This window comes from Lycorma delicatula, chromosome 5 (assembly GCF_047948215.1).
Source record: "Lycorma delicatula isolate Av1 chromosome 5, ASM4794821v1, whole genome shotgun sequence".
NCBI lineage: Eukaryota > Metazoa > Arthropoda > Insecta > Hemiptera > Fulgoridae > Lycorma > Lycorma delicatula.
Genome location: NC_134459.1, coordinates 50,653,085 through 50,677,610, shown reverse-complemented (window position 1 = coordinate 50,677,610; position 24,526 = coordinate 50,653,085). Strand labels below are relative to the sequence as shown.

General features: G+C 28.5%; 1 protein-coding gene across 1 annotated transcript in view; it reads right to left on the bottom strand.

Annotated features, from left to right (window-relative positions):
• The window catches only part of LOC142324941 (uncharacterized), a 73,721-nt gene that overhangs the window by 30,839 nt on the left and 18,356 nt on the right, over positions 1-24,526 (bottom strand). Inside the window, exons 6-9 of the mRNA XM_075366102.1 lie at positions 14,926-15,055; positions 13,065-13,172; positions 10,720-10,928; positions 3,670-3,738 (exon numbers count right to left, since the gene is read on the bottom strand). Coding sequence (XP_075222217.1) covers positions 3,670-3,738; positions 10,720-10,928; positions 13,065-13,172; positions 14,926-15,055 — 516 coding nt within the window. The remainder of the gene's footprint in view (positions 1-3,669; positions 3,739-10,719; positions 10,929-13,064; positions 13,173-14,925; positions 15,056-24,526) is intronic.

The following is a 24,526-nucleotide window of genomic DNA, read 5'->3' as shown; positions in this document are numbered from 1 at the left end:
GAATGACTACTCTTGTAGCAGTTATTGATTCAGTTCAAAATCTAGATGCCTTAATTCAAAAAATTTCTTTGCTGAATATAGTGGAAAATAAAAGAAGCATGGATTAGTATGGACAAAAACACATTAAAAAAGTGTTTTAAGAAACGTGGTATTGATTTTGGGTTATCTGAGGAAGAAAATATGAATGAAGAAACTGCTGCAATTCACACTGAAAATGAACTCACAGAACTAGGTCAACAGATCAGCATTGACTTGATGTTCACTTTAATGAAGACAAACAGGTTGAAGATGAAAATGATTGGGATTTTCAGAAAGAAATTCTGGCATGCTAATGCTTCTTTTTCAAAAGATGCCGAAGAGACTATGATGGAAGATGAAGAAATCCTGGCTTCCTTTAGATGATGCTTTAAATTGTGTAAAGAAATTAAAACAATAAGATCATAATCTTCGTAATAATAAAATTGTCAACTTATTTATTTGAAAACTTTCAACAAATTTATTTAAAATACAACTAAAGGAATTACTTTTACATAAACAATATTGGTCTGTCTATCAACTTTTAACTAAATAGTAATCTAAAAAAAAACTGACTTTTCTATACCCTATTCAACATGAACAAAAATATGTGCTCAAATAATTTTCATTAACATCTTCTCAACTGTGAATTATTTTACAGTAATTTTTCATATTGAGTATCTTCATATCAAAGTTTAAGTATCAAACTTAATTTTGTTTCATAATTAATTGCATACTTTGTGATGGTGCTTTGATCAAGATTTTTTCTCTTGATCCATCATTTATCTGATCCTTTTTTGTTTGTGAAGTAGCCATCTGTGATGTGATCTGTATAATAATGTATTACAATCATTATGAAGTGATCAGAATAAAAAAGTGATTTATTTACTCACAAATGAAACTTAGTTTATGTTTGAATCCTTTTTACTCATCATAAGTTTTTTTTAATCTGTATTTCACAAACTAAAAAAATATGAAAGTAAGTTATATAAAATATGTTTCATTTACAAAAATACTTCAGATGTCTATTAATTAGTTACTTTGAATACAAACTTTTTGATCAATTACTAGAAAACTGGTTTTAGAATGTTGCTTGCTGCTACAGTGACTTAAAAAATTTAAAACTTTATAATACAGTAGTGCTTAAATATTTTGATCTATCAAATGGAAAAAATCTAAAACAAAATTAACATATTTTTGCCAAGCAAATTTATCATTATCCCAGTATGAATCTGTTACATAAACTTAATACCATAATCAAAATTTTCATCACACATAACATTCATACATCTATCTTATGAAAATAGATTTATTATTTTTATAATAATTCTCATCATTTATCATTAGAAATGTTTCAAAACGATGAATAACAAAAAAAAAAGTTAAATTCAACAAGCCACATACTGAGTGTAAAATCAGAAGACTGGTACAGATAAAAGCATTCTGTAATTCAAGTTATTGTTAATTTGTAACATCTATATGCTTGAAAATTGTTAATGAAATCTGTTGACAACAGATCACAGCAATAACCAGTAGTAAAAGTAATAATAAATCTACAAATGTATTAGGAAAAAGCAAACGTTGAGATCATAGCTATGTGAACATACCACTTTTGCAAAATTGTAAATATACAAGTGTACTAGTCAAATGGTTAATTCATCATTAAAATCAAAGGTTTAACAAAATGAGTCTGATTTATAATATTGGTACTTTATAAAAGATACTGAAGTTGATTAGTATCTAAATCCAGAATTTCAAGCCAAGATGAAAATGCAACCACTCTTTAAAAGAGTATATGAGTATATTCATCTTTTCTATTCAATTCTATAACATAACTGCAGTTGGTCAAGTCTCTGAATACATCAAATTTATATTCATAAGTTTTTCAGAACTTTCTAAGTTCTAATGGTAATTCACACGTAAGGATGTGATGTATCCCTTAATTATATCTGTGATTTTGAATGTTATAATATATATATATATATATATATATATATATATATATATATATATATATACATGTATACATATAAAATAATTTGTATTGTTTTTAAAATTTTATAGCATGGCAGGCACACATTTTATAGCACACAGTACAGGTTAAAAATAAGAGATAACAAATAATGATAAAATATAATAATTATTAACTAGTGTATTACAGTAAATTAGGATTTATATATATATATATATATATATATATATATATATATATACATGAGGGCTGTTTTTTCAACCTCCAATGGACTATAAAAAAAGACACATTGACATAACAAAATGATTTTATTACTAAATGCAGAGTAATACCTAACTTATTTTTCTATATAATCGTCAAAACGATTGAGGCATTTATTATATCATGACACCAGCTTTCCGATGCCATCTTCACAGAAATTTTCCGCCAATGAGGTAAGGTACGTCTTGACAGTCTTCTGAAGTTCTTCATCAATACAAAGTATTGGCCGCCCAACCATGCTTCCATTCTCGACAGAGGTGAAAATCGCTAGGTGCTAGATCTGGACTGTACAGTGGCGAAAACTTCCCACTTGAATTGCTTGAGAAGATCACATTGGCACAGTGTGATCGTGCATTGTCGTGGATCAAAACCACGCCAGACGAGAGAATGTAAAGATTCACAGTAAACTTACTTTGTTATTGTTGCTCTCTGCTCCCACCAACAAGACACCTTTATGGTCCCAAAAAAGTCATTGTTTTCCTATTGCTCAGTGTGTTTGAATTTTTTCAGCTTGTTTGGAGAAGTGGGCATCCACTGCTTAGACTGTTCTTTGGTTTCTGGATTGTCAAACTGGATCTATGTCTCATTGCCAATAACGATAGACTTTAAAATCTCTTTCCCCTCATTATCGTAACGCATGAGAAACATTAAGGCTGATGTCATACACTGCATTTTGTGATTGTCACTCAACTTTAATGTTGGCAAAATGTCCTCCTTTCATAGTTATTTTCAGTTTGGGGAATAGAAAGACGTCACATGGGGCCATGTCTGGTGAATAAGGAGGCTGAGGAATCATAACAATGTTGCTTTTGGTCAAATTTCATAAACAAACAGTGAAGTGCGAGAAGGTTCATTATCATAGTACAACTGCCATAAATTGTTTTGCCACAAATCTAGGCATTTTCTTTGTATTGCTTCACGCAAATGGCAGTGAACTTTCAGGTAGTACTCACCATAAGACCTGGTTAGCAAGAACTTATGATACACTAAGCCATTGAAATCAATGAACATTCTCATTCAGAATATTCAATCTTGATGAACTAGCTTGACACGCTTTTTTGTGTCTTGGCTCTTCAGGAAGCTTCCATTGGGACAAATTGGCCTCAGTTTCAACATCACACCCATACACCCATGTTTCATTACCAAGTATGACCTGTATGAGCAGTTCCACATATTGATTTATCAAACCTGATACAAACATACATACATACATTTTTTTTATGAATAATTCTCCACATTAAACATTGAGGCTCATGCCATGTGAATATGAAATTGAAATTTTTTGCATATTAAAAATGCTATTTCTGACTAATATATGAAACTGAGACATCCTGATGAAAGGCTGAGACACTACCAATCTACCATGGAGATTGACAAAACAATATTAAGTATGAGGGTTATTTTTTTGGTGGTGGTTGTACCTGTTCAGTTGTCATCCTGTTATTTGTGACAGAAACATGAGAATAATCTGGCCTATTCTGTTCTTCATCCTAATTAAAAACAAATTAACATAGTGTCAATTATAATATCAATATTAATAACTGCATCACCAAATATAAATTTCAATTTGAATTCACAATTTCAACTAAATAGAACTTACCAAGTGAAAATAAAAAAAGTTTGTTTTTACTAAGATAGGACTGATGTTAAATAATTTGAATTTTCTTTTAAAATTCCATCATATTAAACAAATTTACTGTTAATAAAGTAATAAAGTATTAAACGTTTGTCATTCTATTTTAATTAAAACTTTTATTTCCAGTAATTTTCTAATTAAGTGTAATTATTTAAATGGCATCAACTGCTATGGACATTAGCTACTAATAAATGCCAGCAGCATGAGTAATTTTACACTCATCATAATTTTACAATTTAACTTCACTGATCTATTAATATTAGTAACTTCAGTGATCTATACTATCATGATTAAGTCCATTGGCAGTTTATCTTACTTCATACAATCAGTTTCCAGGATACTAATTTCTAACTTGTTCCAAATGTTACAGAACCAACAGTTTTATTTTTTACTTTTAAAAATTTATATTAATTGTTTAACGATGGTAATCATTAATATAAATTATTTAAATTAACAATTTATATAAAATGTAGTTTCTTTAATGAAACTGTAAACTTTTATTAATTCTGTGTTTTGAATTGTGATAGTTATACTGACATATACATATACAGAATTTTTTTAAAAATCTACTAGGAGGAATGCTTTCAACATCATACTCAATGTATCTGATGACTACACGATACCTACTGTTGGTTTTTGATAATTACTAAAGAAATCATAAATAAATTAAAAACATTCACTAACTTATGACTCAAACATGTTTCACACAAAAATATTTGCATTCAATAAGTTGGAAATAACAAAAAACTTTCAAATTTATTAGCAAAACAATGACCACAAACCATGAATACTGAACACTGTAGCAGCAAGCTTGCAGTGAAAATTTTGAATCAAGAGTACCTTTTGATTAATAAAGTGCTGCTGCTGCTGATCAGATTGCCCCTGACAAAAACAATAAATAGAAAATGATAAATACCCATTATACGTCACTTATACTCAGTGAGTGAGGAAAGTAAAATAAATTTTGAAAGTATGAACGATTGGTCGCAAAATAAAAACTTGCGCAAAAATCAGATGAACCTTTGCACATATCAGTTGCGCAGCAATTCTAGTATGACCTTCAATCACGCCGCGTCATTTCATTTAGTTCTGAGCACGCAGCTAGCACGTAAACATGTCTACAACAATAGCATCGCCCATTGAGAGTGAAGTGCATACGGTAATTCGATTTCTTCAGGCTGAAGAGTGTAATGCAGCTGAAATTCATCGACGAATAAGTAATGTGTTCAGTGAAACTTCAATGAGCGACAACAAAGTGCGACAATGGTGCAGGAACTTTAAAGCAGTATGTACAGATATTCATGATACAGGCGGTCTGGGAAGGAAGCGAGTGTCAACCGATGAGCTCGTTGAGCGAATGAATGAGGCAATTCGAGAAAATCGTCGGTTCACAATTTCTGTATTGGGTGATTAGTTTTCTGAATTTTAAAGGTCAGCTCTCTATACCATTATTAGTAAGGGACTTCAGTACTGCAAACTGTGTGCGAGATGGGTTCCCAAGATGCTGTCCGACCATCACAAAACAATGAGAATGGACGCCTCCTTAACGTTTCTCCCGAGCTACCACAATGAAGGAGAAAAATTTTGATCAAAATTGTCACAGGGAATGAAACATGGGTCCTTTTCAAAACTGAAGAAACAAAAGAACAATCCATTTTTAATGATCAGATTGTGAACATACCACACAGTTAAATAATGGATTTAAATTGGTGTCCCTAACTTGACATCTCAACTGATCTTAATTTGTTTTAATAAAAATGTTTCATTTAATTTGATAATGTATAATAATTTTTTTTTTTTTTAATCATGCTTTTCTATATCTAAGCATCGTACTAAAAAGTAAAAAAATACTATTTTCAAAACTAAAACTGAACTACTGAAAAATTAAGTTTAGCATACAAAATAATAATTCAATTCAATTTGAGGAAAAAATGATCCGAACAACAGATTACCCAGTAAACATAAATAGAAGATAATTCTGTCCTCAACAAAATAATAAGTGTAAATCTGTCTATTTTTACAAGACCACAATGAAAAACATGAGGCGTGACCCCAGTTTTATTTTGCATCTTAACTTTAATTCATGCAAAGAGATTTACTAGATATTGTACATTTCCATATAGTATCAAAATCTTTGTCATATTTAAAGAATTTATATAGATATTAAATGTGAAAGTGCATCCCATGCTTTTCATTGTGGTCTTACGAAAATAGACAACTTTATACATATTATTTTGCTAACTTCAATTTATGTTTACTGGGCAATCCAGTGTTTAGATCATTCTTTTCCTTGAATTGAATAATTTTGTATGCTAAACTTAATTTTTCAATAGTCCTTGACTTTTGAAAATATTGCTTTTTACTTTTTAGTATGATGTTTAAATATAGAAAAGCACATTTTTAAAAAAAATTTTCTATTTTTTTTTTAGTCACAGCAAATTTCTATTATATACTTAAATACCAACTAATTAATCATACTACACTAAAAACTGCACTCTACAATTGACACTTTTTTTGGGGGCTTTTTTCTGGGTGATAAATGCTTCAGCGTTATCATTACCCAAACAATGTATATTTCAAAAAACCAAATTTTAAAAATTAAATAAAACGTGAAATATAAATACACAACCCAATAGAATAACAAAAATTAAAACAAAATAAAAACTTAAAGTAGAAATTTAAAAGCAAAATCAAAACAAACTAAAATGTTAAAACACAAAACATATAATTACTGCAAAAAAATTTAAATCACTATTAGAAAGTATGTAAAATATTAACACTCCAGAGAAACAAAAACACCTAGTCCAAAACTTCTTTATTATTGCCCAGGATTTGATGAAAAATCCTAGGCAATTTAAATTTACGATGCAAGGCCGCATAACGTATATATTTCACAAGAATGTGGCGCACAGTCAAAAAATTGACACTGGTCTTGTGAATGTGTAAATGTAAAATGTATAGGTATTGTGTAAACATAAATACATTATGGTGGCATAAAACTGCAATTGTCATTGATGTTGGTTTTTAAAAACATATGTTTTTAAAATTTTATTTTATTTATTTAACTAATTTAATTAATTAATTAATATTTACGTTTTACATATATTATTACAAAGATTTTAGTATAATTTAGTATAACTGTTAAAGAATCTATATATTGAATATAAATGGCTGTTATATAACCTATGAAAAAAAGTTAATATTATTAATATATTCCAAAACATCAGCAAAACCAAAACATACCGAAATATTCTGAAACTGTATAGCGTGAACCGTGGAACGAAGTTGAGTTAAAAAAAAAAGGATGTAAAAACAAACATCTTTCTTTTGGATAATATACACAATTTATAAACAGTAATATTTATTCGGATAAATATGTAAAGCCACCCACAACTGGTGTTTTACAACTGTCGATCTATAAAAATCTAATCTGTCATACATATACAAACCATTATAGATTATTGATAAAAAAGGAGAGCAGATCTATCAACTATGTTGTATAAACAAATAAATATTTAAATATAACATAATCAGAATAATTTTCCCACCACAAATACTGATAGATTAATACCATTTATAAATATCATTGTTAAACAGAATGGATTTGCTAAGAGCAGAATTGCATCATACATCACATTATTTGTATTATGATAAGCCAAATTAATTGTCAAAAGTTATGCAGTCTGGGGAAATACAATTAAGGTCAACCTATTAGAATAGGTTTTATTCTAATACAGAATAAAATAACATTAATAGAACTAAAAGAATTTAATACCTTTTTTACTTTTAATTTATAATATTTTTAGTTTAAGAGGTCAGTAAAATATAAACCAGACTTTCGTCTTCAGTGGGCTAGCATGAAGGGATATTGACCACGGAAATGTGTGGAGAGGATAGACTCTCCTGCCTTAGTGGTCAACTCTTATCATTTTCTACAGTTAAACAATATTGTTATGTACCTTTGATATCATCTTTTCTACCATTTCCAAATGCTGAGCAAACTGTTAAACTTATAACATGCCTAATATAAGAATAATTTCTTAAATTCTACAACTTTGTTGAATTTTTTCATAACCTATCATTTTATATTGATATTGAAGAACTACCGTCTTGTGTTCGCAGTGGAGAAAAGAGATAATCTTTTATGTGAATGGTTCCAAATAGAAATTTAAGATAATCATGAAAAATTGTTTTTTATTTTTCACAAAAACTACAGAAAGTTTCAAAACTTTACTTTTTTTTTCACTCTATCACTTTTGGTTTCAAAATCATGCTTTCTTGCAGATTGCACAAAGAACCAATAAGAATAAAGGAAAGAAATCTATTCCTTAGTTCTTAATGCTATTTAGCTGATTAATTTAAAATCACACCATGTTTAAACAAATCTTTTATTCTAATCTGTACACAATAATACATTATATAGATCATGCAAGGAGTGAGTATACACAATCTCCACGAAAAAAAGTACTGTCCAAGCATTTGCTTGGTGGGACCATGGTAAATCCCTGATAAGAGCAGCATAAAAAAACAATTAATTGTAAAATTAAAATAAATAAGATTAAAATCCAAATTAACTATTTAAAATAAAAACACAACAAACAGAATATTAGTATGAAAATACTAAATTAAAAAAATAACTACAAAATAAATCATAATTCAGAATACTTTAATGAAAATTGTTTGGAGAGACATTTCTAAATATTGGTAAACACAATTCAAACTTATAGGCCCTAAACAAAAACCTGATAACCCATTTTTGTAACTCAAAGATTAATTGAGAAAGCACAAGAGATGATATGCTTTAAAAGTATATATACACATAACAAATATTTAATAAAGGTGACTTTGCATTTTGATAAAATTCTTCAAAGCAAAACAGTACAGTCTGATTTTGTTCCACACAAAATCAATTTGATCATCCCAAAAGAATCTAATAAAACACCCAGATATTTCGCTTTATAGGCAACAGGAATACTATTATTATTATTAAAATATATTTTCAGCTACGATTGTGAAATTTTTATATTGATCTATAAAAATATTATTTTATATTTATAGTATCTACCTTTCTTAGCTTTGTCATAATTAAATCACACGTTGAAACGTTTCAGATATATTCCATTTTCAAAAAGTGTACAGCAAATTTTGAAAATGGAATATATCTGAAATAAGTCAACATATGATTTAATTAAGATGAAGCTAAGACAGTTAGATACATACTCAATACAAAAATTAAAAACTATTATCATCATTAATGGGAATTCTATCCACACTCAATTAGCAATTTAACATCTACTTAGAAGTACAATGCAATGGTTTTATCAATGGTTAAAGTTACATGTTTACAATCCAACCAGTGTACAATTTTTTAAACTAACTTAGAATTTTCAAGCTCGTTTAAATAGGTATCTTGGGATATAAATTCAGTTGTGTCATCTGCAAAGTTTATTATCAGTAAAATATGTGGACCATTTTTAAATCCATCTTATTAGCAAAACAATTTGTACTTATGGATTCATATATTACTTCTGAAAAAAACAATAAAAAGAGAAAGGGACTAGTCTTGAGTTACTGCATGTAAAGGAAAGCAAGACGATGATAATCATATTTTCTGGTGATTAAACATAGATCAGTCATAAAACTAGTGAAACTAAACACCAATTAATTAAATAGGATCACTCAGGAATTCTTTCAAAAGCAAAGATTCAACCAAATTCTAAAAGCATGAACAATAATAATGGTAAGCATTTGTCTAACACCAGTAACAATTCGTACTAATTCATTTTATGTCAAATTGATCAATAAATTCATAGGTTTCTCATAAATCGTATAAGGCTAATTGTGAATACAATAAGCGAATGAAACAGCCTATTGCAAAGCAGCATTTGTTGTTTCATGGTAGTGCTTGTCCATGTTTGTCTGCAACCTCGCATGGCCTGCTTTGAAATTACTAGGACTGGGTTTAAAATAACAGGATAATAAAAACTAATGTTACAATACATGCATGTAAATTTAAATAATAGAAAAATAAATCTTTGTTTCAAGTACCAAAAACACCAAAAAAGTTATTGATTATTATAATTGTTTAAATTTAACTACAACCTAGTATTTTTTTTTATTTTCTAGTAAAACACTTTACATCAACAAACAATATCATGGAAATCACTAAGAAATCTCATTACATTTCAGGTTACTTCTTTCTGTTTCCTGTTTAGCCTCCGGTAACTACCATTTAGATAATTCTTCAGAGGATGAATGAGGATGATATGTATGAGTAGTGTACATGAAGTGTAGTCTTGTACATTCTCAGTTTGACCAATCCTGAGATGTGTGGTTAATTGAAACCCAACCGCCAAAGAAGACCGGTATCCACGATCTAGTATTCAAATCCGTGTAAAAATAACTGGCTTTACTAGCTGTAACTCTCGACTTCCAAATCAGCTGATTTGGGAAGACGCGTTCACCACTAGACCAACCCGGTGGGTTACATTTCAGGTTACTGATAGCAGTGGATCTAACTCCTTGGACTTTATCGACATTGCTAAACCATATTCATGTATTTTTGAATAGTCCTAAAAGATAGAGAAAACACCTTTTTCACAAATACAAGGGGAGCCTCTAAGAAATATATCTCAAAAATACAAAGAAACAATTATGACAAACAGTATAGGCATTAAATTTTACCTCTGAGGTTTTCTTTAAAATTCAATGTGAATGGAAAATTATCAAATAACATATATCACTTCGAAAGGAGAAGAGGTCTACAGAAAACTGGCAAACTAATTTGTTTACAATATTAGCAAACAATCAATGATACAAATGAGATGGTACATACCCTCATAATATACTCAATTCTTTGAGCCTCTTCCATTTCATATTGTCTCCTTAACGTTTCTTGTAGTTCTCCAAATCTCCATTCAATTGCTTCTTCCTCATGTTTCTCCTTTTCTTTCCTTTCTGCTTCCAATCTTTGGTTCTCTTCTATTTGTTTCTTTAACTCTTCTCTGTAAATATACTCTTTCACATGGGTGTTTTGAGCATGCCCTAAAAATAAAAAGTACAAGTACATACATTATCAAACATTGTACACCACTGAAATAAAATAGTAATGTCTGTATTAAAAATGCTAAACACCATATATATACCACATCTCATGTTAGTATTTTTGATACGTATAAATATAAATATTATGCAAATTAATAATTATTAAATTATAAATAAAGTATTATACAAATTAACATTGCACTGCAGAGGAAAATTTCAGTTAAGTTGATCATACTGCTCTTTTCAAGCTTGCCTTTATTGGTTATTTGTAAACAGTTGCGATCATAATTGTTGTTTGATTTCATAATCTAATGTTAAGTTACATGTATATACAGTGCTTTGTAAAATTGATTATATTTAATTTTTATATTGAGTGCATTTACTTTTTACTACGTATTGTATAATCTTCAACTGTGATCATTCAATTTATTTTTTAGATGATCTAACAAAAAACAAATACAATAAAAAATTAAATAAATAATAAGGTCTCAACATCAAATTGCAGCACAATGTGGGTTGAATTTAAAAACTTCAGTTTCATTATCTACCTGAAAAAGAACTGGTTCTGTTGAGTCACAAAGAAAGGGAAACTGTGACAGAAGACAAACTACTAAAAGAGAGGGCTATGTCATCTAAAGTAGATTCTCAAACATCAAGTTGTGATCTTCAAAGGAAAATGACAGACTTTAAACTTGAAATTCATTATTCAACTGTGTGACAAAGGTTGCTTAAACTAAGAAAGCATATTCATTGAAAAAGATTTAAAAAAAAATAAATATATATATATATATGTATAATTACAACAGTCTATTAAAATATGTAAACTGGAAGTAAAGCCCTTTTATATTTTTGGTGGGGTTTGTGATGGAATTCAAAACTTCTAATTTCTAAAGTTCACCAACAATTAAGATTACGTGTCTTTCTTTTGAAATTTTTTCTTGGTATACATGTTTTAACCACTGCTAAACTAACTATCTTTAAAATTTTATAAGAATATATAGGTAAATGAACACTAAAACAGATTTAAAAAAACCCAATACCTCAGTTTTGATATGATCATCATATCAAAACTATTTAATAACTATTTAATATAGGCATTCTAGCTGTGTTTGGGAAAATAAAGGAATAATAACATTAATCAGAAATCTATCAACAGAAAATACAATGCAGTAACCTGACCTATCAGTAGGTTAAAAAATAATTACTAAAAAGTTGTAGGATAGATGTTAAGATTTAAGTAAAAGTGTATTTGCTTTGAACTGGATTCAACCTGCCTTTATGAGTACAATACTTTGGCTCTCAAAATGTATCTGCAAAGCCATGTTCTATTTTTACTGATGAGCTTAAATGTCATTAGAAAATAGGTTTAAACTATAATGTAAAGATAATAAACTCTTTAGCAAGAGGTTAATTTACTCCTTTTTGTGGTTGTAACAAGATTTTATGAAGTTAAAAGTAATACACTCTTTTTGTTTTCCATTAATCCTGTTAACAAGTAGTAATCATTCTCCAATATTAAAATCCTTATATATACATGCTCTTATCCAATTCAGTTATTAAACATACTATGCCCTTAAATCTAATGACTGAATGACTTTTAAACTCATACACTATTAAAGTTAATACTGTGACTAAAGCTTAGGTATCAGTTTTGTTTATATTGTTTGCAATATTTAGCTCCAATTCTGTTACCAATCTGAGTAAATAAATTATCATTATAAAAAATATAAAAAAGGTGACAGATGCTAGAAGGTACAATATTTAAATGTACTCTTAAATGCATTTAACTGTGTTAAAGTAAACCATCCTAAAACAGATAACTATTTTTTTCAGTAAAAGATAAGCAGTAGAAAATTTATACTATTTAGAATTAATTATAACATTAAATTATGTACAAAATTAATTTAAAAAACACAATCTCACAAATAGCCAATTCTCTGGTGCATATTAATTGTAAAACAAAATATAAAACAAGTGCCAAAGCATTGGTAAATAAATAAGTTTTTACCATGGTGACCTCAATGTGCTGAACATCACTGATGTTCAGCTTAATTATAAAAAGTTTTTGCAGAATAATACTATTTTGTTCAATATGTATTTAATTTGTTTTAATATTATTATATATTAAGATACTACCTTCAACAACATAAGACTCTGCCATATTTGTTTTTTCAGCTAAAGTAGTCTCAGGTGACAAATATGGAGAACTAGGAAAGCAATCTGCACTTTTATGAATATCTTTACCTAAAAAAAAGGAAAAAGTGTAATTTACAAAATTATTTTATAAAAACAATAAAATGAAATAACTCATGTGGATTACATAAAACCTCACTAATTCAGACTACAAAAAAATCCAGAATAACTGAAATTTTAAATTATACAGGGTTTGATCAAAAAGTAACAAGAAATTTTCATTTTCACAGAAAGTATTTATTCAATCTTCAATGTTCATCTCGTCCTCTTCAAAGTAGTCTTTCTGTGAAATTAAACACTTTAAGCCAATGCAACTACCAGCTTGAAAAACACAGCTGAAATGCCACTTCGGGTATCGCCTTGAGCTCGGCTTGCAATTTTGTTTTTATCTCATCTATTGTTGAAAAGCATTGCCCTTTGTGTGTCCTCTTTAAGTTTGGGAAATAAGAAAAATTCACAGGAAGCCATGTCTGGAAAATAAGGTGGTTGGAGCATCACAATGGTGTTCTGTTTCATCATGAAGTATTGAAAAAGTAAAGCAGTGTGCACCAGTGCATTGTTGTGGTACAAAATCCACAAGCTGTCTCTTCAAAGTTCAGGATGTTTTCTCTCACGCAAATTGCATAAAACTTCTAGGTAGTACTCCTTGTTTATTTTACAATCTTGCGGAAGAAATTCATGATGAACAATTCTATTGCAATAGAAGAAAGCAGATAGAAGGGCCTTCAAATTTGAGGGGACTTGATACATTACTGATTATTGGACTTGACTTGTTAAAAAACTTTTTTAACATTTTCATCAATGGCTGATGTGCTAGCACACCCACATTCTTAATTTTAGGTGTCATCTTTGAGTCTTTTTGGCCTTACTGAAAGTGTTTTTATCACTCATAAAATCATGGTTATAACAAAGCATCGTCGCCAAAGGCCTTCTTTAACATTTTAAATACTTCGCCACAGTAAAGTACATCTTGATTTTGTATGCATACACTTCAGAAATTCTTGTTACTTTTTAATCAGTCCTTATATATTATTTTTCAAAAATTAACTTCTCTTGTATTTACATCAGACTTCTTTTGGGCTGACAAGTTTGGAATAAACATACTACACAACTAATACAGGTTTATGCATCTTAGTACATGAATTTAGTCTTACACATAATAAAATAACCCACTATGTTATTGAAATGCAACAGAGACTTTATTTTATTGGATAGTTTCATAACATTTCATGACAATAAATAACTCATGGTCATCAAAAATTTAGAGTAAATATAGTGATTAGGAGTGAAAGTGTTGGAGCCACTCCTGTTTCTTTTATTTATAAATGACCTTGACAGATTTATTTCTGGAGTTATCTTGGATATGTTACAGCTTAGTAAGATGTATTATTATAGGTATAATTTTAAATTAGTCATATGTAATTATTCTTATTTATTTACTGTGTTCATTATCAAGCACTGACAACAATCCAGGCAATTACAACTTTGCCTACAGCTGATGAAAATAAAGTGTGAGGTGATCCAGAAAACCACTTCTTTTCAATTCTTTAATCAAGAAATTCTCTGTTGATTTGGACATTGGTTTCTCATGATTTTCTCTTTAAATATTAGATATAGAAGCCGATTTTTCTTTGAATATCTCACCACTGAAATAAAGTATTCCAGCATGAGTACATGCTTGCTGCAAACCTCATCTGGCCAATTAGTCATCTTAAGCAATTGTCAATAGACCTACACATAATAACTAAATTTCATATTTTTTTGTAAGATAGTTATACCAATTATATGATATAAGAGTACAAACCTCTAGAAGATCTGTTAGGACTTCTACAGCTGCTGCTGGAAGAGTGAGCTGGAAAGACTGGAATACTGGTGCATGTACCTCGACTACTTTTCATTTTATCTCTGTTGGTAAAATATTCACTATTACTATCCTGAAATACAAAGAATTCACATGTACAATTATTATTTTTTTATCAAAGGTAATACAAAATAATGAAGTAGAAAACAAAGAAATAATTGTAGCAAACAGGAGAATTTAGACAAAATGATAAAAATTAGCAGAAAATAATGGGGTAACTGGAAATAAGAGTATTAATTAAACAAAGTTATTCAAGGGAAATGGTCTTACTTGAATTAAAAGTTTATAAATACATTTATATATATAATATATATATATATATATATTTCACTTTCTTGTGGACACGATAACTGCTGTAATTTTCCGCCAATCATTTTCAAATTTATACTTAAAATGTAATGTAATGTAAATTTGAAAAAAACAAGGAGTGAGGGAACTTAACTCCTGAATGAAATTGACCAAATAAATAAAGTGTCATACTAACGTAATGGAATGTACTAGTGTAATGGTGTCATTCAGGAGTGGAGTATATTAAGCGTCCTCACTCCTGAAATAAATTGCCCAAATACATACTAATGTAATGGAAACATCTAATTAGTACAAGAATGTGACTTTGAGTATGGAAACAACAAAAATAAAAGAATGACTTTTAGCTCCCATCATTTTACGGAGATTTGAAAAAGAAAAAAAGACCATCAGAAAGTATCTTAGCTACCTAAGAATTAAATTATGTGAAAAAAAATTTATCTACCCTTTGAGTAGGTAAATTTGAAATATATTTCAAAATAATGTCATGTAAAGGCAGAGGTAGATTTCACCGGTGCTAAGTAGGGGATAAAAAAGACTTCCACATTAAAGTGACAAAAAACTTCAAATTTACATTGCATTACATTTTAAGTATAAATTTGAAAGTGATTGGCGGAAAATTACAGCAGTTATCGTGTCTACAAGAAAGTGAAATATATATATAAATGTATTTATAAACTTTTAAACTGACATTGGTTTTGGGGTCTGGGGGATATGAAATGCAAAGATATGTCATATTTTTCTGGAAGTCGAATCATAGTACCCATTAAAAAAGGTAGCTTTCTTATGAAATCTACATAAAAAATTAGAATTAATTTAAGTTAATTTCTCTAATTACTAACAGTTATTTTTTTACTTATAAAAAAATATGTTCTTTATAATAAATTTGTATTTTTAATTTATCTAATTAGTTATAGAAAGACAATTACAATAATTTTACCAGTATATGAATTTCCTGTTAAAGTTTCTCTATTTTTAATGTAAAAAAAGGGAAAGTAACAGATCAATAGTTAAAAAGAAATTATAACGTTTACGATAATAAATTTAATTTCAACTGTAATAATAATTATATTTAAGCCCTTTTTTTCACCATCTTTGGTGACTCAGAAATAAGTGTATGATAAATCAAAAGATAAACATAAATCTAATCCAAAACTTACAACTTACTTATGACTAAGAAGGAAAAGGAATTTTTCAATGGAGTAAAAACATTTAATCTGCTTTAGTCTTTTTATAAAAACTTTTACCATAATCACAGGCAACAATATCATATGGTAATTCCTCCATAAACTTTGGCCTCTTTACGATGGCTTACATTCTAATGTTATTTTATGTACTTCCACAAATCTTCTTGTTCTATTTCTTTTGTTACAATTATAAGCATCTAAATTTCTTTTAAAATCAGTCTGCTTCAAACTGGTTAATGCTTCATAAATAAACAATTACGGAAGCACCATCATTGATTAAAAAGCTTTAAAAGATTCCCTGCAGGTTTCATTTTCCATAACATCAAATGGATATTTTCTATATTAAGATAGGTTTTATTGAATCTTATCATAACTATTTATCATTAAATTACTAAGTGAATGAGATATGTTGATTAGCTGAATGTATAAATATGAAATTATCTACCTCTAATGAAATTGGATTTTTACTGGTGTTGATAATAAAAAGTATTTTCTTTCCTTACTGTTGACAAATTATTTTTCACCTCTCATACTAACAAAGCCCCTGAAGAAGTTCAATTCAATTAGCAATTAAATAAAAACTACCTTTCATTCAATCTCTTTTTCACTAAACCATCTTTGTTCACTGTTATTGGCCCCGTTTAACTATTTTTATATAATTAAAGAAAAAGTTATTCTTTTTTGTTTCAGTTAAGAAATTTACAATATTCAGATAAAGAACCATATTTCAAAGTGAGCTTCTGTACTAAATAATTTCTGTGGATAAAAAAAAATGCTATTACATTTTTCTTAAACCCCCATGTTTCTGCAAGTGTCTTACCATTCTTACTACCACACAAAGTAATCAAAAAGTGCAAAAAAACTTCTATACCCACACTAAATATGTGCTTATTGAATATTCATTTTTTCTATTCATGCTTTAGTTATTTTTATATATATTTTTTTTTACTTAATTTCCTTTTATCTAGGTTAAACTCCCTCCCTGGAGTTCTTTTCCCAAACTTTCCTTTCTTTTTGTTAATTGCCTAATAAAATCGTCTGTAAGATACTCATAGCTCACGTGGTTTTAGTACACTTTTTTAAATCTTGTTTTTGAATGAATTTTCCCATATTTTATCTCCCTCCAAAAACAAAAGGAAATAGTTGCCATATTTACACTTCACTACATGGTATGAAACCTTCAAATATTATTCTCCCACAAATTAAATACTATCAAACATTTATATACAACCCTTGATCTCATTACATTTTAATTTATTTCACCTTCAAACATTTATATTTTATTAAACAATTTCATTTTAAAGTCCTTCAATAATGGCAACAGTGAAAAACTAGCATAGAAAAATTTGTTTTCCCCAACAGCAGAATAAAATAGTTACAAAAATAATTTAACAAATTGTACTCTGGTAGCAGAACATAACTTTGTTAAAATAAAATTAACTTTTAATATTTTGCTTGCTTTTCTTTTTTGTTTCTATGATTTGCATTGTGTACTTTCACAATATACTTTCTACTTCTGCATAATGGAATTTTTATGAAAAATCATTTAAAAATTAAAACTTTTAAAATCATAAACAGATGTTGTTCGCTATCTCAGTCAATAAAATATAATTAAACTTAATGAAGGAAAAAAGAATTATATTTAATATGATTAATTTGTTTTAAGTTAAAATAAATTTTTTTATTAATTTCAGATTTTACAGAGGGTTTATAACTTTCTAGTTAAGAGTAAATTTTTTTATAAGCATGACATAATGTTATGTAAACACACGTTACAATCAATATCCTTAGAACTCATACTTCTAACTTACATTTAGCAGTTATTCTTAATAAATGTTATCTGTATTTGTTTACACCAAAAACATGTATATCATCAGCCTGTTTATAAATTTAAATTGTACAATTGTTTAAATATTTATTTTATTTATCTCGTTCAAACTTCACCACTCCACAATTCTTTTGTTAAGAAATAAATAATTTTAATATAAATGAAAGGGTTTTTAAATTTTACACACACACATTGTGTAATTTACAGTTAACGAATATCTTAAATTAGGTCCCATTTTCATTTATGCTTTTAGAAAGATTTTTTTTGGAGAAAGTAAGCAATGCACTGGGATCCTTTAGTTTTTGTTCCAAAGTGAACCGACAACCTCTTAATGTTTCCCCGAGTGAACCAATTAAGTAGTATTCTGAAGGAACGAGATAAGAATTTTATGATGAAACAATGACTAACACTTCAATTTCTAAATCTTTTTAACAACGATGACTACAGTAAGCAGAAAGATATGTCATGCAACAAGACAGCAAGTTTTAACAGTAACAGTAACCCTTGTTATCTGCTTCAAATTGCAGGCTTTCATTTGTCAATAAGTATTTCAATATAACAAGCACTATTTACTGTTCAGCATTCTCTTGATAATGCTCCAAATGTAGGATCTTTAGAAGGTCTTCCTGAAGAGGGTGATTGTGCTGGTTTCCATTTCATACTCAGCTATTTACTCTGTGATTCATAGTAAATGACCAATCATTTCCAGAGATAATTTTTTCAGGCATCATCTTCATTACCATAGCCAATTTTGTTAAGGATGTACAAATTAATTGTGGATGATTTCACTGTCAGAACAACTGCTAACTTGCAAACTATGTGTAAAATCATGTTATATACAAATCAATATCATCAGCTGAGGCTGTGGACAGACATCCAAATTCTTCTTTAAGAGTAACACTAGTAAACCCCCTTTTTAATTTTTCAATCCATTTGCAGACACTCTCCTTTGTGGCAAAACACTGTTCCCCGCTAGAAGTCTTTGATAGATTTCAGCACCAGTACACCTGACCACATAACACTAACTATGTAACACAGCTCTTCTATGGTGTACATGGAAAACAAATTGGCATTGACTATCATGGCAGTCATAACTCAACCAACCTAGTAATTAACCTTCACAGTAATAATTGCATGACATTCTCACTCACTGATACATGAGCACATGAAACTGCTGACGAGAACTCTAAATATTACTATAAGCCTATAAATACTTAACCTATTTTTAAACAATATAAATATTCTTATAACTGTGACAGAAAACTCATTCACAGAATCATTTAATATAGTTTAATGACTACAAATACATCAAACTCATTAATTTCTAACAGCTGTAATTTACAACTACAATATCACATACTTAACACACTAAATATTCTCTTGCCTAATATTAACTTAACAAATTTTCAAATCAAAAATCCTGAACAATATATTTTACTTGTAAAATAATGGTTGAATTTTAAAGTCAGTTTTAGAACAAAACATGACAGAGATGAAGTAAAAAGAAGCCAATGTCTTCTTTTACGTCTTCTCAACAGAGACTATGTCAAAATAAAGAAAAGCTATCTAAGTTTTCAATATGTAAACAGGTTCTAGAACCAGTACATGTGTACTGTGTTACAAGGTCAGTAACAACATGCAGCTCATTGGTCACCGTGATTATGGTGCAGATGAAGGTTCAAGGTATTTTGTGTCTTGCCAAGTTTGAGTTAGCTACACATATTAGGCACCACATATAAAAATAACATTCACTAATGGACAAATGTCCTGAAAAATAGTTAACCTATTGAAATGGTCACATACAAGACAATCATCATTATCTGATGAGGCCACTGAACTGTGTAGAAAAAAAATAAAAAACTGTTCACATTTATATATATATATATATAATATATATATATAATCTATCTCCATACACAGATGTTTCAAAACCATGTACAGAATTCCAGGAAGTGATTTTACATGCAAAAATGAAGAAAAAATTTAATACAAATGATTGTCCAAAAATTATCTGTTTTTCATCAACTTGTATTTTTTTACATAAAAATATATTTTAAAAAATGACAAGTATTTTAATAATATTTGATATATGCTCAAAATGTCATTCTTTATGAAATAAAAAAGTACTTTGCAATAGACTTATGTTCAAAATTTTGCAGTAGCAGTCATATCAATTTTTAATTAAAAAATGGGACTCCAACATACATCAACTTTTTAAGAAAAAGTAATTTGAAAAAAAATATTTTAATTTAAAAAATATATTTATTGAAGGACCCAAAAACTGACTTAAACAAACATTTTTTTAAAATGTCTTATCAAGAGTAACAGATGTCACAGAGTATGAAGTTCACATGATACTTTCCTTCATGAAATAATTTGCTCAACTACACTCTCTTATCTCTTATAAGCATAACTCTGTGACTGTGCTTAAAGTCGCTCAATAATGTCAGAAGCCTGAAAGCTTACATTAAAAAGAGATTTTATAGCTCATTGTACAACACTATTTGCTTAGATACCATATCAATAACTCACAACTGGCTGATAAAATGGGACAAACTAGGTCAGTATGATTTGCAGGTTTATTTGTCACAGGCATAGCAATGAATTCATTACACGAAGGAAGGTAATACATTACTCAATTTTGTTTGTTCTATTCATACATTGTCAAAAAAAATTTTAATTTTTAAAGAAAGAAACTATGAATAAGTTCACTTCCAAAAATGGATTGGTTTGTATGCAATTTGGTTTATTATAGTATTAACATTTACTAAAGATAATTCAAAAACCAATTGGAGGTCATACAGAACAGCCCTATAAACAAGTTCTTCAAGCATCATTTTGTTATTCAGCAAAGTATTTGGTTGTGTTCATTAGATTCTTATTAGAAATCTAGGATTCTATAACATCAGTTGGAATGAGGTAAATGTGATTTCTTATCTTATTCATCAGCATCTTATCTTGCAGCATTTTTTGCTGGTGATACTACATTATTTTTAAGTAGAATAAATCTGAATGAGTTAAACTCACTGAGACTATCTTCAAGGTATTTATTAAGTTCAACTTCAATATGTTATTACTAAATCAAGAAAAGATTCAAAATATTGTTTTTAGTATGATAAAGCACCTTCCTAACAAGGATCCTCTAATTGCTAGGTATCTTTATAAGTTTCAGAGGATGTGTATATTGTATTTGTATGTCAAAGGAATTCTTGAGTTCTGTTTCTCTTATAGCAACTTGCTATAACTTGCTATGCTTGCAACTTGCTATGTAAGGTTCCCAAATGATTTTAATTAAATTCATATTTCATCAATTTTTATCAAATTACTAGTTATAGTTTTCTATTATTAGAATGTGACAAGAATTAATTAAAAATAATATTGCTCAAAATGAAAACAACTGGATAATTACAAGGTTTCATGAATACAAACCTTTAAATTTCTTACACATGCATATGTGTAGTGAAATCTCTCATGGTACCTCTATACAAGAACCACCTCTGTAAAAGATCAGTATTTCTCGGAATATAAATTACAGTACTGACAATATTATTGTTCTCTAAGACAACCACTCCCTAACTCAACTGAGACCATCATATTCATTGAAGACAACCACTAATTCGTTGCTTCTTTTTGGTATAAAACTGAATGTTGGTCACAAATTTAATAGCACATTAGAGGAGAATTTTAATTGTACTACAGATTTTTTCAATCATTAACAAAAAAAGAATTTAATTAAAAAGAATAACACAAGAAAATGTAAATTTAAATCATGTACAAAAATACACAGCTTATTCATTAATTTTTATAATCGCAATGATAAAGATATTTATCATAGCTTACTTTATAGAATGCACACTTTACATATACTAACAAAAGCACTTTTGTCTGCCATCAACATTAGTCAGTGGCAGACAGAAATAATTCAGGTAGCAGCAGACATGAATTCTGATTTTGTCACTATTGCATTCAGTTGAGTTATACGTGTAATCGTATGTCTCAGTTTAATGTTGGTGTTTTCTTTTATATTTTTTGTCACTTTAAAGTTTTTCTTTTAATTTTGTTACTAAAATGTCAAGAAAAAACATAGCCAAAAACATTAAATTTAGAAACGTGATTTAAAGTTATTGAAGATGCTGGCTGTGGACTATCACAAAGAAAATTAGCGAAAAAATGATTGTGGTAAAACACAAATCAAAAAAAATTTTAACACAAAAAGAAAGTTTAAAAGAATAGTTTAAAAATGTTAATTAATAAAATACAAAAGAGGAAACTTTTCAACTGTACAAAAAAGTGAAAGATTTAACTTTTGCTTGGTTTTAGGTGTCCAAGCACAAAAATTACCAATAAAAAAAGCAAGTTACGCACAACTTTAAATGGAAATATTTATTGGAAGCAGAGGTTGGTTGGAAAAATTTTGTCCCTGAAACAATCTCGTTTTAAAAAATGTATATGGTGAAAGTGGATCCATCAGTGCAAACACTGTTAATAAAAGACTATGATCTCAAGGATGTTTATAACATTGATGAAATGAGACTTTTATCAAGCTTTACAAGTCATTAACGTTCAAAGGTGCTAATGTGTGTGGTACTAAAAAAACTAAAACAAAGAATAACAAAGATATTGTGTATCAATGCTATAGAAGAAAAAGAATTTTCATTAATAATAAACATTTCACTGCAGCCAAGAAGTTTAAAAAATGTCAATATGTCTGAACTAAAAGTAGAATGGTATGCAAATTGAAAAACTTGGATGACGAGCTCCATTTTCACTGATTGTATTGAAAAATTCAATGAAAAAATGAAAAATCAAGACAGAAAAGTGCTGCCAATTTTGGACAATGCCCCATGTCATCCAAAATTGTCATTAAGTAACATTTATTTATAGTTTTTACTTGCAAACACTGCAAGTAAATTACAACCATTAGATCTTGGAATAATTCAGTTGTTTAAACTTCAACATCATCATCATCAAATAATGAATGACTACTCTTGTAGCAGTTATTGATTCAGTTCAAAATCTAGATGCCTTAATTCAAAAAATTTCTTTGCTGAATATAGTGGAAAATAAAAGAAGCATGGATTAGTATGGACAAAAACACATTAAAAAAGTGTTTTAAGAAACGTGGTATTGATTTTGGGTTATCTGAGGAAGAAAATATGAATGAAGAAACTGCTGCAATTCACACTGAAAATGAACTCACAGAACTAGGTCAACAGATCAGCATTGACTTGATGTTCACTTTAATGAAGACAAACAGGTTGAAGATGAAAATGATTGGGATTTTCAGAAAGAAATTCTGGCATGCTAATGCTTCTTTTTCAAAAGATGCCGAAGAGACTATGATGGAAGATGAAGAAATCCTGGCTTCCTTTAGATGATGCTTTAAATTGTGTAAAGAAATTAAAACAATAAGATCATAATCTTCGTAATAATAAAATTGTCAACTTATTTATTTGAAAACTTTCAACAAATTTATTTAAAATACAACTAAAGGAATTACTTTTACATAAACAATATTGGTCTGTCTATCAACTTTTAACTAAATAGTAATCTAAAAAAAAACTGACTTTTCTATACCCTATTCAACATGAACAAAAATATGTGCTCAAATAATTTTCATTAACATCTTCTCAACTGTGAATTATTTTACAGTAATTTTTCATATTGAGTATCTTCATATCAAAGTTTAAGTATCAAACTTAATTTTGTTTCATAATTAATTGCATACTTTGTGATGGTGCTTTGATCAAGATTTTTTCTCTTGATCCATCATTTATCTGATCCTTTTTTGTTTGTGAAGTAGCCATCTGTGATGTGATCTGTATAATAATGTATTACAATCATTATGAAGTGATCAGAATAAAAAAGTGATTTATTTACTCACAAATGAAACTTAGTTTATGTTTGAATCCTTTTTACTCATCATAAGTTTTTTTTAATCTGTATTTCACAAACTAAAAAAATATGAAAGTAAGTTATATAAAATATGTTTCATTTACAAAAATACTTCAGATGTCTATTAATTAGTTACTTTGAATACAAACTTTTTGATCAATTACTAGAAAACTGGTTTTAGAATGTTGCTTGCTGCTACAGTGACTTAAAAAATTTAAAACTTTATAATACAGTAGTGCTTAAATATTTTGATCTATCAAATGGAAAAAATCTAAAACAAAATTAACATATTTTTGCCAAGCAAATTTATCATTATCCCAGTATGAAT